Source organism: Sinocyclocheilus rhinocerous, unplaced genomic scaffold (assembly GCF_001515625.1).
Source record: "Sinocyclocheilus rhinocerous isolate Xijiao unplaced genomic scaffold, SAMN03320098_v1.1 scaffold77, whole genome shotgun sequence".
In the NCBI taxonomy this organism is placed as follows: Eukaryota; Metazoa; Chordata; class Actinopteri; order Cypriniformes; family Cyprinidae; genus Sinocyclocheilus; species Sinocyclocheilus rhinocerous.
Window position 1 is genome coordinate 117993 of NW_015635045.1, and position 16120 is coordinate 134112.

Sequence of the window (16120 nt, forward strand, 5' to 3'; positions counted from 1 at the left end):
TAACACTCCAAAGAGAAAAGAAAACTTGAAATCGCATCATATGACCACTTTAAAAATTAATGTCACCATGTTTTGTACATTCCACTTGTGCCTGTGTCTTTTGCAGCTTCTTGTACATAATGTAGATTAGTCATGAGGTGCTAGTTCAAATTTTAAAAAATGCTTCTACAAAAAAAGTTTCATCTGCAGATATGACCTTGTTTGGGGATCTGTGCCTTTGTGCATACGGACATCTGACTGCTAAGTAGTGATTGTGTTTTTCAGCAATAGTGTGCACCCTTATTTTATAGAGAAAAGAAGGTCTGGGAAAAATCTGTAGATGAAAAAATCTCCATACAAGTTCTTTGTGCAGTTTTCTTCTTTCTTGTTACTTTGCACTTTTTGTTAGAAAATGTTTATTTACTGTTTATTCAGGTTTTTTAAGGTATCTAATATTTTGATACTTAATTTCCATGATCTAAATTTTCTTAAATTAAAAGTTTGTTGTCATTTGGAAGTGTGTAGGCCTTCTTGCATTATTATGCTGTTACATTATGATTATATATTCAGTGGCATAAAATGGTCTTTAAAATGACAATGATATCGCTTATCGCAGTTATTTCTGAGGCAATATATCGCACAACAAAAAGTTGTTATCGTGACAGACCTAGATTTCAAACATAAAAGCCTACATTTTTTGAGTCTGATGCACTCAGCCTATTTATACACAAGAATACTCTTTAATAAAAAAAATCTCCAGTTGTGGAACGATTTGAAGTAATTAGAGAGAATTTTAATTTTTGGATGAGTTATTTTTTAATCTGTGAACACAGAAACTCTTTCCGAACTATTTTTAAAACTCATTTGAGGCCTGGGCAGCCCATATCACACTAACTTTTTTCTTTTTAAGTGATGTGTGGTCTCAAAAGGCCACACTATTATGTTTCTTTACTTCCTGATGTTTTTACTGGTACAGCACCTGCAGGATTCTGTCGGTGATGCTGTGTGCTGTGTGAAGCAGGCGTACCCGTGACCCAGACAATGACGAATCCACAGACAAGTTCTAATATTAGCCTACTCAGATTTCACTGGCAGGGCTGAACCTGCACCTGAACGCAGATAAATCAGATTTTTTTTAACATCATGCCTCAGTAGGCTTCACACTTATGAATATGAAATAAGGACCAAAATGTCTCTGAAAAAAAGTGTTTTTTTAATGCATTTTAATAATAGAAGAGAGATTTTTTTTTGTTGTTGTTGAAATTATGGTTCTCTGTTCATTAGTAAGCCACGATTCTGTCAGGTTTGTTTTTTCTTATGTTTCTTAATCTAAAAACTTTGTCACCTTCCTAATTAAGCCTTCCAATGCTTTTGCATTTAAAATGTTAATTAAAGATGAAAACAGGATGAAGGATGAAAACAAGGCTGTGAGAAATAGACTTGGTCTTTACAATGGCATGTACTGTATGAAGTTTTTAGATCACATGTCATTCCAAAACTCCAAAACTGTTTTAAAACAGTTGTTTACTCAAAGTCTTTCTGAAAGATGTTTGGTCAGCTGAACGATTGGTAAAGTATGTTGTTAAACAACAGTACAATCCATTGAGCATGCTGTACTTCTGTCCCTCACTGTGTCATTTGCATTTCATTTCTCAACAGGAGTACTGCGTTTTTAAGATGCTGTGTCAAGCTAAAAGCAGTAACTTGGGTTGCACAGTATTTACATGATACCATATAATTATCAGCCGATATTAGCAGTAATAATCTTTAATAATATAAAAACACTGTTAAATGTAACCTTTTTACTAGAATTTTTATATTGGTCATTAATCGGTTATTAGTGATAAAAAATAATTATCAGCTTGTGTGTTTCAGCCAAAATTGTAATATTGGACCATTGCTAGTAATTACTTAGAAAAATGTGTTTTAGGCACCATTTGTTTGCAATAACACGTTCTTGAACAGATCTTTACTATTACTATTCTGAGCTCTTGGTAAGTGTGGTCCGGTGAGACGCATTGCCTGCACTAGCACCTGGAGTTTTCGTGTCTCCTTATTACAGATTTTTTTTTATGCACGAGTTGGAGTGCTTGATTGTCTGTGTTAGTTCTGAAATAATTATATTTTTTTATAGCTAATCACACTAATGAATTCATTTTGTTTCTCTAAAACAAATAACTGTCAATGTTTTCTTGCCTTCAAAATTCTGCCCCCTGCACACTGATAAAAATGTAAAAGCTGAATGAAACAGCACTTCCGTTCACTCGTCTCATTTAAGCATCCTGACAAACACCTGTCATCTGCTTGGCTTCCTCTGACAGAGTTGTGTATTTTCCTGTTGCACGTCACAGACTAAGCTGGCAGTGGCCTGACCCGCGTTGGCTGTGACAGAAACAGAGATGTGCTGAATTAATGATATGCTGGTTGCCGGGATGTTCCCGCTGTTCTCTGCGTAGATCCTGTATTGGATTTTTTTTTTAACCAATATATATCAAAGTGAACTTGGACTCATCCATCCTCTTGACATTTGCATAAACATAACTTTAAAAGAAGATGTGATGTTAAATAAAGCAAGACTTTGATCTAGCGACTGATCACAGAATAACTGCTATGAATCGGTATAGGTCAGTGCTGTGGCATTGTGTGATCTCTGTTGTGTATTGGTGTCCAGTTTCAGTGTAACAGTCAGCGGTTTCCGACTTTTATCTCTGCATCATCCCCTGACACTCTATTAAAAACTCAATAGTCGGTGCGGTCTTTTAAAACAGCAGGGATGCTGGTGTGTGTTTTGTCTCTTTGCAGCTGTTGAAAACAGGCCCATGTGTAATAATACCTTTTGAAAAGTGAGCTTATGACAATAAAAATTTATTTATTGGAAAAAATAAATGAGGACAATTGTTGTCACTTTTGTTTTGAGGCTAAACTGGAGTATCAACAAACAGATCGGTTGGGCTTCCTCAAACCACCAAGAAAATAACTGGATTTCAAATGAGGAAAAGGAATATTTTATATTCTGTATCTACATGTATGCTTGTATTTTTTAGGAAAACAAAACATTAAATGCGGTAGACTGGTCTGGACGCTCTTATTTGTTGTTTGTTCATTCGTGTCTGGAATTCGCCTTCTAAATTTGAGCAACCACACTGATTTCCTTCAAACAGAGTATGAAATAGAAAAACTTAAGTGTTTGCCTGTGTGTGTGTAAGAAAACTCGTTGGTGTTCGTTGAACTCCTGTGATAAGGACACTCAAAACCGAGACATTTTGAGAGAAAGAGAAACGAAGAACTTCTCGTTCTCTGATAATTTTTTTAAGTTCACACTGACACTGTATTGCATACTGTAGAAATGCCTAGTTTGACTTAAGTGTGACTTCGATTGGCAGCAGGTTGATTTCTTTCTCTTTTGTTTTTGTGGTGTGAGCTGAATGCTTTCTGGCACTACTTCCTGCACTACTGTCATTAGTTGGACCTGGAACTCAGAGGGGAAGGAGGTTGAAACAAAAGCTGGAAACGGGACACCTCAGCAGTGCTGACGCACACACACACACACACACACACAAACAATACACAGGTGTACACACACTCACATTCTGTCTTTGTTCCATCTAAAAAAAAAGTGCTGCAAGATATAATTGCCGTCATAGTGTATGCATTTCTATATTTTAGAGCAAGGTTCTTCAACTTTCATCCAAGGTTCTCTTTTTTTCAGACCCCTTAGTGGATGAATGGACAAAGCATATGTAGAATTCAAATTTAAATAACATTACAATAATCATTACTGACATAATTAAAAATAAAGCTGAATTTTAGCTATTTTATAATTATCATATTGTACTTTTAACACATTTTTTGTTTTTTTTGTTTAAAAAAATATATATAAAATTGATGAAAGCCATGGAAGTACCGCCATAAACCCCCAAGTGGTCATGGACCCCTGTTAAACATACAGGCTTAAGCTTATTATAGCGGAAATATATTTTTGTTGTGTTGTACATGGTCAAAACACACTGGGCATCATTTATAGAATGTTGCGCAGAAACCATCCTAAATTTGATCTTACTGCAAGAACAGCTTACATTTCCAAAAACCTGCAGTACTCCGACAAGAAAAAGCGTGTACGTCTGCTCCGACCCTGACGTGATGCTAAGCACTTTTTCACATCAGAGGCAGTTTTTACAAATATGAGCATCGGCGTGGATTTAAGCATACGCACACTCTAAGATCAAATTTGTGCGTACACACACTTTATAAATGAGGCCCATTATCTATTGTGTTAACAGGGACATGTATGTTCAAATCTGACATTTATGTCTCAAACTCATCCCACCACACCCTCTCTCCACTTTCCTGTCTCCTCTCTATTGTCCTCTACCAAAATAAAACAAAAAGAAACATACATCTTTAGTCATAAAACTATAAATATATTAATGTAAATACTGTACAGTGTTTCCCATAAGATATTAGGGTTAACCTCTTTCCCCCCCGAAAGCAATTTGACATTTTAAATGAAAGTGAAATGCATCAATCTGTGTTCATTGAAAAAAAATTAAAAAAAGTGTTTGCATTGACTTTCCAGGACTTTAAAGTGAATTCAAACCACTTTTTAGTTTTCATTCACAATGACGTTTTTTTTAGGATGCCAAACAATTAGAAAAATAATAGTAATAATAATGCATTTTATCAGTGCCTTCCATAATACTCAACTACAAGTACGGCAAATTAAACATTATAACATGTATAATATAGAGGAATAGTGCAGAAATGCATGTATATCAATTTTATAAATGTTGATGTGCGTACGCTAATAACTGTTTATTTGTGTTTTGTCACTGAACTGCCAGACAACTCAAACTCAATTTTTCCCTGCATCCTCATGTGAGGGTTAAAGTTGACAATGTCCTGTGATGTTTATGTGATTCATCTTGCTTCCTCTCTTTCTCTTTCTCCCTTTTACTGACCACTGGATTAAATGTTACAATTGGTCTCAGTAGGTTTTAATTACCCCTATTATGCAGTTGAATGAATGAATTAATTGGTGCGTTTCTGTGTGCCTTCAGCATCTCTGTTCCCCATTGAGATCTCTGCTGTGAGGAGAGACCATGAGTTTCTGGATCAGGACTCTCTCAAGGCATTATGCAGGTGAGAAACCATTACATATTCATTTAAATATTAATTACAGCGCTTTAAAAATATTCCATCCTACCCAATAATCCCCTCTGGTCTGCGTTTCACTTCCTCTGTACCTGGCTGCACTATGGCATTCAAGGTAGTATAACACATGATAAAAATTCATAAAGTATACTAATAATAATGTTTATGACATACGTTTAATAATATGAGTCACATGTCATGAGGGGGCATCCGTCATTTTCTATAGTTTTTTAATATCCATCTCTAATCACCATGGCGACAGGCCGTTTGTGTCAGCAGACCTTGCTATGCTTCATTGTTCTGTATGTTTCCTTTTTATTCTTAACTTGATTCTTTTTCTCTTCACCCCTCAATGTGGAATACGTGATTAAGTGACCGGTCACACCTGCCGAAGTCACATTGGAGTGAATGGCCTTTTCTAAAAGATAAGGAATAAACAGAGAGGAGGAAATTATATTTCCCGGGGTGCAACTGGTGTCACTGGTCCTAAGGCGATAGAAGAAGAGAGAGATGGAGACTGAATATACCATTTGTCCCACAGTGGCTTGTTACACACTGTATACTTGGCTGCTAGCTACTGATAAAAAAAACATCAGGGTGGCTCGATAAATTAAGAGAACTGAAACACACACACAGCAAAATGTGAAATAATAGAACTCTAAATTATATGCATGTGCTGCGCATAGTTATCTACATTTAAAGCTGTGAAGAAAATGAAGCTATAGGTGTGTCTCCTAGTGCTGAATTGTTTCCAAAATTTTGTATTCCATGCTAAACTGATATCTTCAACTTATAAACAGCCTTGGGCGCCTGATGGACGAACCTTTTAATAGATTAAATAATTCAACTTCCATAATTTGAATTAATTTCATCATGGTGTTAAGCCTTTTTTAATGTAGAGTGTAATATAATATGAAAGACCATCGAATGACAGCTGCAAAAGCATCTGTTGTGTTATTTGGCAGACACTTTTATCCAAAGCGACTAACATTCAGGCAGGGTATACAATTTATAAGTACCTCACCCATTACGGTGCAGGGTTCTTGTCTTAAAATGTCTCATAAAAAGTATTAATTATCCTTAAATTGTGTAATAAAATTCTTAATTATAATTTTAAGAGGTCTTGAACTTGGGGTCAGAAAAAGGGGAACCACAATACAGCCTTCAAAAGGCAATGATTTAATTAAATACATGTGAGTGCTGCACATTTCAAAGTCAAACTGTGCCGCTGTTGCACATTCTACAGTCTTGCGTTTCAGAGCCGTTCACAATCAATTAATAGCATGCATTTGTGATCTATCATTGATAAATTATGAACATGTTAGCTTGGTATTGTGGTTATGCAGTATCATTTAATTTAATACAAACTCTTGTAGCTTCTGTCTGGGTTACCCTGTCACTGGAAGGAAAGGCTAAGACTGTTATTTTGCACATTGAATATATAGATTTGACTATATGCTGTGCTATATTGGTACAGTAAGTGCCTTTGTTTAACTCTTTCCCCGCCAGCATTTTTGAAAAAAGTTGCCAGCCACCGCCAGCGATTTTGATGATTTTCACTAAAATTTGATGGCCTCCAGAATATTTTGCTGTATGAATATTTGAATATTCAATACACCAATATAAAGATCAGAGCCTCTACTTTTAAACAAAAAAAATCAGTTTTATTCTAGCTTAAAGCATTTTTTTTTTATCAACACTTGAATATAGGTAGGTTTCATAAAAATGCATAATTTTGAGCAAAAAGGTGAGAAAATCAAATTTTTATCAAAAACTACATCTGGGTAATATTCAGTACGATTATCAAAGCATAAATCCAGTAAATCGCTTCCATCAATTTGCACCCTCAGATTCCAGATTTTCAAATAGTTGTGTCTCGGCCAAATATTGTCCTATCCTAACAAACCATACATCAATGGAAAGCTTATTTATTCAGCCAGATGGTGTCTAAATCTCGATTTAGAAAAAATTGACCCTTATGACTGGTTTTGTGGTCCAGGGTCACAAATGAACATGTATTGATTTATCAGTACATAAACCAATTTCAATATGCATGTATATATTGAATAAAACATGTCTTGAGACTGTGCCCCAGTCTGTTTAATGAAGTAAAAGAATCTGAGATCCATGATTTTGATATTGTATATTTTTGTTTTTTTTACAAACAAACAAGTCTTAAATCACAACCCTAGTGTGTATTAGTATGTTGAATCAAAGTTTTTCCTGGTTAAGGTATTCACTCTTGCAACAGCACTATAAAAATCAGTCTCCCTGTGCAGAATCACTTGTTTTGCTCTGAATATATTCTGGCCGTCTCACACCCGATGACCCTCTTGCATTAGTCAGATGATGAGCTCATCTGTTCGTCTTTCAGTCACAGCAGGTTACTAGTGCACTTAAAAATCCCTGACTGTCTCTCTGTGAATTTGCTCCATACAGAGCCTGTCTCACTGCTTGAGTGAATATGTCAGTGTGGCCATGTTAGCAAATATCTTTAAGATGAACTAGTCTGCCAAGTATACTTCATCAAAAATGCAGAGGTGAAATTTCATGCTGTCTACTAGCTGTCTACTGGAAATCGAAAAAAGCATGTTTATATTGGAGCTGTAGCCTTGTGGTTAGTGTTACATTGTGATTGTGTTGATTAAAAAGATTTGGTTCAGATCAGTGTTATAAGTTAACCAGGGCTTAAAACAAGATTGCTTCTAAAACACAAAATAAGCCATATATTATATTAATTTATTTTTTTAAGATTAAGATTTTTCAAAATCAAGTAGGGAGCAGTATATATTTATTCTAGTTGTTTGCAACCACAAATTTCCTGTTAAATTTTGAATTTCCTCTTAAAACAGTCCTTAAAAAAGCCTTTAAAAAAGGAAGGACCACATTTAGATATTTTTGAATTCTGCTGATTCATAAGATGACCATTTACATTTTTACATATGGCAGATGCATTTAGATTGCATTCAAGTCCTACATTTTATCAGTTACATGTATTCTCTGGGAATCGAACCCATGACCTTTGGTGTTGCTAGCACCATCAATGCTTGAGACACAATCACTTGTTTTATTTATTTTCTATTGTGGAGTTTTGGTTTGGTTCCTATTCTTAATAATCTGAATTTTCTAATTCTTTCAAAAAAGAAAGAGAAAGAAGACAAACAAGCCAACAAAATAGCTAATTCATATGGAAAAAAAGAGAAAAGGCAGACAAGCACACAAGCAAAAATAGCTATCTAATGATGCACACAGCTGAAGTCTTTGTGAGTGTTCTTGTGTTCTTTCGAGCTTCTTGCTAGCCTATTGTTAGCACTCTTTATCCTTATTGTCTTCCTACCGATTATTATTCACCAAGAGTAATTAGTTTAATATATTGATGAGCCCAAACTCACAGACTCTATTATTATCTGTATCTCAAATGCCACACTGAACACACTCCCCTCTTGTGTCTTTGTGTTTTCTAGGATTAGTTCTGGTCTGTCATGCAGAAAAAGCAATATGTCGAACAGAAATCCTGTGGCCACTCGTGCCAAACGCAAAAGTGTGACTATACGTGTTACGACTGTGAGCATTGGTGTAAATCGACTCCATCAGTCAAAACGGAGAGTCATTTATGCTTGTAGTTGTTCATACTGGCTGATGTGGACTATATTTATCTTTCTCGCAGTATCTATACTTCAACTGCAATGATTTTCTCAGCTGAATCATAAGGAGACGTTCACATACATGAAAATCATTCATCATCTTACATATGTACACGTAAGAGGCGAAAAGAGATCACACAGTGCACATTGAGTGCAATAATTAACTGAGAGGGCCAGATGCTCATAAACGCATCGCTTACGAGGCCACTCACATCAACTGTAAACAGATTGATAATCAGATAATGACATGGTGATGAATGCCTCTCTACCTCTAACAAAACTACTGTCGTGTCAGAGCCGATCGGGCACAGATGGAGTGAGCAGCAGAGTCAAGTTCAAACCATTCTAGAAAAGATACATGGGCTGATAGATTCATCACTCTGTCAAGTGTGTGGCATTAATGCAATTCAGTTGGGAGCATCGTCAGGGCTCGGTCAACATCGAGAAAAACACACACAAACACACTCACTGAATGTGTTGATCTTTGTGGCTTGGATAAATTGCTGAGAGAATAACAACAATAAAGCTAAATAGTGCTCTGGCAATTGCTGTTAACAGTTAATATGTCCATATTTGCATTGATGTTTTACTTTGTGGTTTTGTCTTAACCACAAGAACATATAATTTGTACTCAAATTATGCTGTCATTTAGCTGACACTTTTATTCAATGTGACTAGTACACTAATTAAAGGGACAGTCCCCTTGAGGCAAACTGAGGTTAAATGTCTTGCTCAAGGACACATTGGCCTCATTTACACCTGATATTAATGTGCCCTTTCAGGTGAGGAACTATCATAATTACAATTTCCAAGCACATGAATGACCAAGCAAAGTCACATTTACAAGTGTGAAAGTCTGAGTTCTAGATATGAATGTGAGTTACCGAGTGATGCCACAAGTGGCGTGCCGATGTGAAACAAAGTGGAAACACAGAGCCATAATATAGATAATCTATATATTGAGAGAGATCAATGATCGGAAAGCAAGTCTGCACATAATTCTAATTTAACATGCTGTATTTTCAGTCATTATAAATGTGTGAAGTACTGAGCAGCTAATACAAAACTAGTGTAACGTTAGCAATATGAAATATGGCTAAATATAGCTAAATATTTTTTGTTAAATACTATGTATAAATAAATGGTAGAAATGAATGATTTTCACCATTAAATGGAGAGTCCATTTACACCTAGTATTACTATACCAGATCACCACTGAATTTCATAATTTCTTTGGTTTTGTGACTATGCTCATGTGTTTACTTGGCATATGTTTTACAAAAATCTGAATCATCTCCCGTAGTTGAGTGTGGATGCTGAAGATGATTTGTGAAGTTTTGTATTTTTGTACATTTTCCCAGATTTTGAAAGGTTATTTTCATGTTTAAAAATTCAACCAACCGCTTTTTTTATTTACCGATCAAGATTTTTAAACTCTATGCCAACTCGCCCCATCGACCAGAATATGCAAGTAAATTTAATGTGAATTTAAATCATACATCACTCAAATACGCTTTTCCTTGTGTCTATGTGTGTGTTTTTAGGAGGCTAACAACCCTAAACAAATGTGCTGCGATGAGCTTAGAGGTTCATTTCCAGTGTAAACAGGTAAACAAACAAGCATGCCATCCACTTCTAATTCAATTATGTGATCTGATAATCTGCCGACAACTGATCTTTGCTTGTCTGTTTTCATTAGTTTTTATTTCCACTTGATGGTAGCTTGTACACTTAACTTAAACAATCCTTTTAAGTCTAATCTTTGCCCTTGTGTTCTTGCTGTTTTTAGTAGAGTGAAATCTGGTTCTCTTGTTTAGCAACAATACTTTCAATGGAAAAAGCTTTTCATTATCCAAGTGTGCGCATTTGTGTGTTGCCATCAGCAGAGTGAGGACTCGGAAGAGGATGACGCATGCGCCCTTAGCTCTCGCTGGGCGTTTCAGCGTGAAAGTAAAACTTGGTCCCGTCTCCGCACTCTCTCTCCGCCCCCTGCCCCTGCTGCCAACCGGGCCTCCACCTTACGACCCTCAGGCAGTAGCGATAGCGTGCTGAGTGACAATAGTCTCCTAGAAGTCACCTCACTGACCTCCGACCTCAGTGCTAGCAGCTTGAGCTTAGACAGTGCCCGGGAAACAACTTTTCCAGAAGTTGCAGCTTTCAGTGACGTCACAGTGGGTGAGGGTGCATCGTCAGTTTGTGTCTCAACCGGCCAAGATGAGAACGACGACACCGGATCCTCATCTTCATTGCCGTCTGTAAGAGAGAAGCCAAAGCGTCCTTCTAGATCGTTTTTACGGAGGAAAGAATCAATAAAAAAGCGAGATTGCGAGAGAGAGACGGTCCCAAGGAACATTTCAACGGTAACTCAACACCAGCCACCCTCAGGTCTGCACTGTACATCTGATGCAAGTTTGCCTGGCCAAACCACAAATAAGTGCAGAATTGCCAAAGATGTGGCATGGAGGTCACATACAAAATACCGCAGTAACGTTAGCCAGAAAGCCACTCAGCTCAAGCCTCACAGAGCGTGCCTTTACCTGGAAGACTACCAGTTAACTTGGAAGATACCCAAGTTAACCAATCAAAACAACTGTCTGAGGAAAGAGGATCGTGTGGTCCACCTCCCCTTTGACCACAAGCCTGGAACTTTCCCCAAATCTCTCTCAATCGAAAGTCTCTGTCCACTTTCTGTTTCTCAAAGTCCTGACCATATTGACTGGGCAGGAGAAGATGGAGACCTGTCCTTGGATGGAAGCATTAGTCGCAGTGGGTCGCAAGACTTTCTCTCAGGTTTTGGGAGAAGGAGGAACTCTCTGAGCTCAATTGGAAGCTTTTACGACAATGTTCCTGAGACACCAGGTAGTCCATGTGACATTTTTGACCCTGGAAAAGAGAAAGCCTTCCAGCATCTGGATGACATTCTACAGCACGTACATGGGCTACAGCACAACATCGACAAATGGTCGCGGTCACTCGGCATTCAACCGCAGGACCAATCAAATGCAGAGACTGAATCCACGGCCGACACAACATTACCCAGCAGTCTGAACTATGATGAGCAATCCATGTCGGATGTTGGGACAACCGTGAGCGATTATGATAGTCCAGAAAACTCTGTGAATGAGGGAGAAGGAGGAATGAGAGAAAGGAGGGACTCAGGGGTGGGGGCATCACTCACAAGACCCAGCAGGTGAGTAAAACTGGTGGTTAGAGTTTATAGAAAATTCTGGCCTGTCCACACTGCACTGAGTGAAGTTAGCACTTATCTAGACAAGGAGTTTCTAGTGCTGTGAAATAATGTGATGGAGAGTGAGAGATACTCAATTTGTCTTTTGGTAAACTGTCTGGAGACGGTGACAGCTGTGTGTACCTTGAAAGCCTACTTGCAGCTCATCTGTGTTTGGGATTTAATAGTTCTTTTTTTCTCTCCTCCATATTAAAAACATAATTCCACTTCATGCAAACTCATCACAGATGAAGATTAAACGACCTAGAGTGGAACCCTGGGATACACCAAATTTGTTTACTGGAAAAATACATTTCTTGTTTTCCAATAAAAGTATTTAAAGGTGCTGTATGTAAGTTTTTGACTCTACTAAAGCATAAAAATACCATATGTTTGCAGATATTTAAGAAACATGCTAAGTTAACATACTTGTTTATCTCGTAGGTTATTTTTTTATGAATTATTTATAAATGAAGATACATTACAAAATGAGAAAGACAGAAAAAATGGAGACAATAGAGAAAAACACTTAAATAAAAATAGTGATAGTGAGCAAACAATTATTTTTTTTTAAAGAAATTTAAAAAAAAAGTACAAAAAAGGAAAGGAAAGAAGGGGTTGCCTGAGCGTGACAAACATAGTTCTGGAGGACAGGTCTATAACATATGAATAAGAGTGGCTGAATTTGAAGCAGGTCAAAATTGGGGTTCATGCAAGCTAACCTGCTGTTAGACCAGTGGGCTCTGTGAAAATTGCAAATTAACAATTCTATTTATTTGTTTATAAATTGACATTTTAACACCGAGATCAATGCACAAAATGGAGTCCGTATTAGAGGGGGAGGCACACTGCAATTTTGTTTAAGCAAATTTATGTTTTCTTGAAATTAAATAATGATCAAGTACGTTTTTACAGCTTGGGGTATCATTCACCCTATTTTGTTTCACCTGAGACTGAGACATGTGTCCCTTACATCCAAGTAAATGTGCCTACTTTTATATTTATATCCATCTGTTTATCCTTTTATTGTTGTTTTTTTCTTTCTACCACCCATTTCTCTATCCACAGAAAGTTGCGCTGGCACAGTTTCCAGAACTCTCATCGTCCGAGCGTGACCTCTGCGTCTTTAGAAATCAACAGGCAGTCAGCTGCTCAGCTAAATCTTCTGCAGAAATTCAGCCTTTTACGACTGACCGCCATTCTGGAGAAACACACAGACACCACCAAACAGGGCTGGAACTGGTGAGAAAGCATATTCTCATTCACACAAACTCATACATTGTTACATATTTTCTAAATAACCCACAAGATTGTAGCTCAAGGCATGTTCCCCTCCTAAAAAATGAGTATGATTGTGTACACATATTGATGTGGTGGACACATTATCTGACTCATGAGGTCAGTTGTGGCATTAATGCTGTCTTATGTCTGAGACAAGAAATCTCATTTCTGCCAAAAGTGTTTTTTAATGGCACACAATCAGTTGAGTAAAACAGCTCTAATAGATGCGGTTAATGACAGCATCTTTCGCTCGCTCTCTATCTGTTCCCCCGCTGGCTTTTAATTGCTTATGAAAACTACAGTCCATATCTACCTCTGCCAACAGGGCTAAAATTACAGTTCTATTTATGTACACACACAGATGCATGCACGCACACAAACAAACAAACACACACACACACACACACACACTCTCTGATCCGTTCTTCAGTAATTTTCTATTTGGCATTGCAGAAACGGAGTGTAAATTGGTTTATAATTTTTGCAGTTGTCCATTTTATACTTCAGCTGCAAGAAAGGACTTCTGATGAGAAGCTTATAGGTCTATTAGACACTGTCATGGCTCGCAGATCTAAAAGATCATTCATTTCATTCTGCACCAATGACTGAGGAGGCATTATCTTTCCTCTTTTGTCCATTCTCACACACCCCACAGTCAAAGGCTAGCGTCAGTGTCATAAGCAGCAAACAGATTCAATTTTCACAGGGTTTATACATACTTACTGCAATTCCATTCGGTCTTGCTCACTCACTACAGCCGCCACTGTGATTTTGAATGATATGACCTTCTGGACATCCATATATTGGATTATTGTGCTATTGTGCTTCTTAAACCTCCTTTTCTCATCTATGCATGAATATGGTACATAATAATATCAGTATATACTTGAATAATTAAAAATGCAAATTTTTTTTCTGCCATTGGTCAGGGTGGTTCCGAAGTTTATGAAGCGTTCCAAAGTTCCAGATTACAAAGATAAACATGTGTTTGGAGTTCCGCTGATCGTAAACGTCCAGCGAACTGGTCAGCCTCTGCCTCAGAGCATCCAGCAGGCAATGAGATACCTGCGCAGCCAGTGTCTAGAGAAGGTCTGTAAACAAAAGCACAAATCCACACAGTTTTTTCCCCTTCCGCTTCTTATCTCTTAATTCTTCTCTACAGGTGGGAATATTCCGGAAATCGGGGGTTAAATCCCGAATCCAGGCCCTCAGGCAGCTCAATGAGAATTCCCCCGATCATGTGACCTACCAGGGCCAATCAGCTTATGATGTGGCTGACCTGATTAAACAGTACTTTAGGGATCTGCCTGAACCCGTGCTCACCTCCAAACTTACAGACACTTTTTTACATGTGTACCAGTGTAAGTGACACATATTTTTAATGTTTGCAAATTCACATTTTTTTATGTGCCAAATGCATCATTGTTTCAATCAGCTCTACAGCTCTCTCCCCGGTGTGTATGTGTGTGTAGTCGTTCCAGCAGAGCAGCGTTTACAGGCCGTGCAGGCAGCCGTGATCCTGCTGCCAGATGAGAACAGAGAGGTTCTACAGACGTTGCTCTATTTCCTCAGTGACATTGCATCTGCACAGGAAAACCAGATGACTGCGGAGAATCTGGCTGTCTGTCTCGCACCCTCCATACTTCACCTGAATGCCTCCAAGAAAGATGGAGCTTCACCAAGGTGTGTGTGGGTCAAGTTTTGCCTTTATTAGGGGACCAGCCAAAGTCCCTTACAAGAAAAGTGACTTCGCATAATAAGTCAAAGGAAATACAATTAAATCAGAAATTAATGCTTAATCTTCCAGAACAACTCGTAGTCCAAAATGCTTACCCATCTCTCATTGCCTGTATTCTTGTCAGCTTCTCTTAATTTTTCTCTCTTTTTTTCTTTGGTCATTGTTACTTATGTTTGGTTTTGTTACAGGCTCATGAGCAGGAAGGGTGGAGCCAAACCAGACCACAAGGACCTGAGTGAGAACATGGCTGCCACACACTGCCTTAGTCACATGATCACAGAATGCAAGAAGCTATTCCAGGTAACCACTTTTTACATTTCTGATGTCACGCATTGCAGGCAAACCATTCATTTGTGGGAACAGGGAGCAGCTCATTTTTGCACTGATCAGCTTTCTGTCACTGTTTCTTTCTGCAGATCCCGCATGAAATGATGCTTCAGTCTAGGAATTCTTATGTGGCTGCTGACGCTCAGCCGCTGCCTCTCCATGGGCTCGGGGTGAATGCCCTGGGCGAGCCTGTGGATTATCGGGCGTACCTAGAAGACAACATTCAGTGTCTTCTCAGAGAGGCATCTGAGCGGAGTAAAGGCTGGCACCATGCCCCCGGACCTGACAACACTGAGCTGGCTTATAAAAAGGTAGAGATATACACATACTCTCAGAAGCAAGTTTGACTACAAGGTCGAATGCAAGACAGGTGGAACTTAACCGGACTAAATGATTAGAGAAGTCTGGCATTTGTCACCAGAGAGAAGACTGTTGTTAGGAAGATGGAGTTATTAAAGATGAATAATTAAGATGTCAAAACAAATAATAAAAAAATGAAACATGCATAGATTAATCATTCACGATAAAGTCAATAACATGGTGTTTAGGAAATAGGGTGAATTTTAATTTCATGTCAACTTTAAAGGGGTCATATGATGTGATTTCTTTTCCTTTCTCTTTGGAGTGTTACAAGCTCTTGGTGCATAAAAAAGATCTGTAAAGTTGCAAAGACTAAAGTCTCAAATCCAAAGAGATATTCTTTATAAAAGTTAAGAGTCAGCCACACCTACCTAAAATGGCTCGTTCTAACACGCCCCCACATGTCTACGTCAC

The 16120-nt window shown here is 37.9% G+C and overlaps 1 protein-coding gene across 3 annotated transcripts in view; it reads left to right on the top strand.

Moving 5' to 3' along the window:
- The window catches only part of LOC107746344 (stAR-related lipid transfer protein 13-like), a 58313-nt gene that overhangs the window by 35134 nt on the left and 7059 nt on the right, over positions 1-16120 (top strand). For 2 of the 3 annotated variants that reach the window (XM_016560498.1, XM_016560500.1), the window contains exons 3-11: positions 5037-5118; positions 10319-10382; positions 10658-11964; positions 13069-13242; positions 14211-14370; positions 14444-14642; positions 14754-14964; positions 15208-15319; positions 15436-15657. In XM_016560498.1, coding sequence (XP_016415984.1) covers positions 5037-5118; positions 10319-10382; positions 10658-11964; positions 13069-13242; positions 14211-14370; positions 14444-14642; positions 14754-14964; positions 15208-15319; positions 15436-15657 — 2531 coding nt within the window. The remainder of the gene's footprint in view (positions 1-5036; positions 5119-10318; positions 10383-10657; positions 11965-13068; positions 13243-14210; positions 14371-14443; positions 14643-14753; positions 14965-15207; positions 15320-15435; positions 15658-16120) is intronic. The other variant, XM_016560499.1, reaches the window with a different exon arrangement.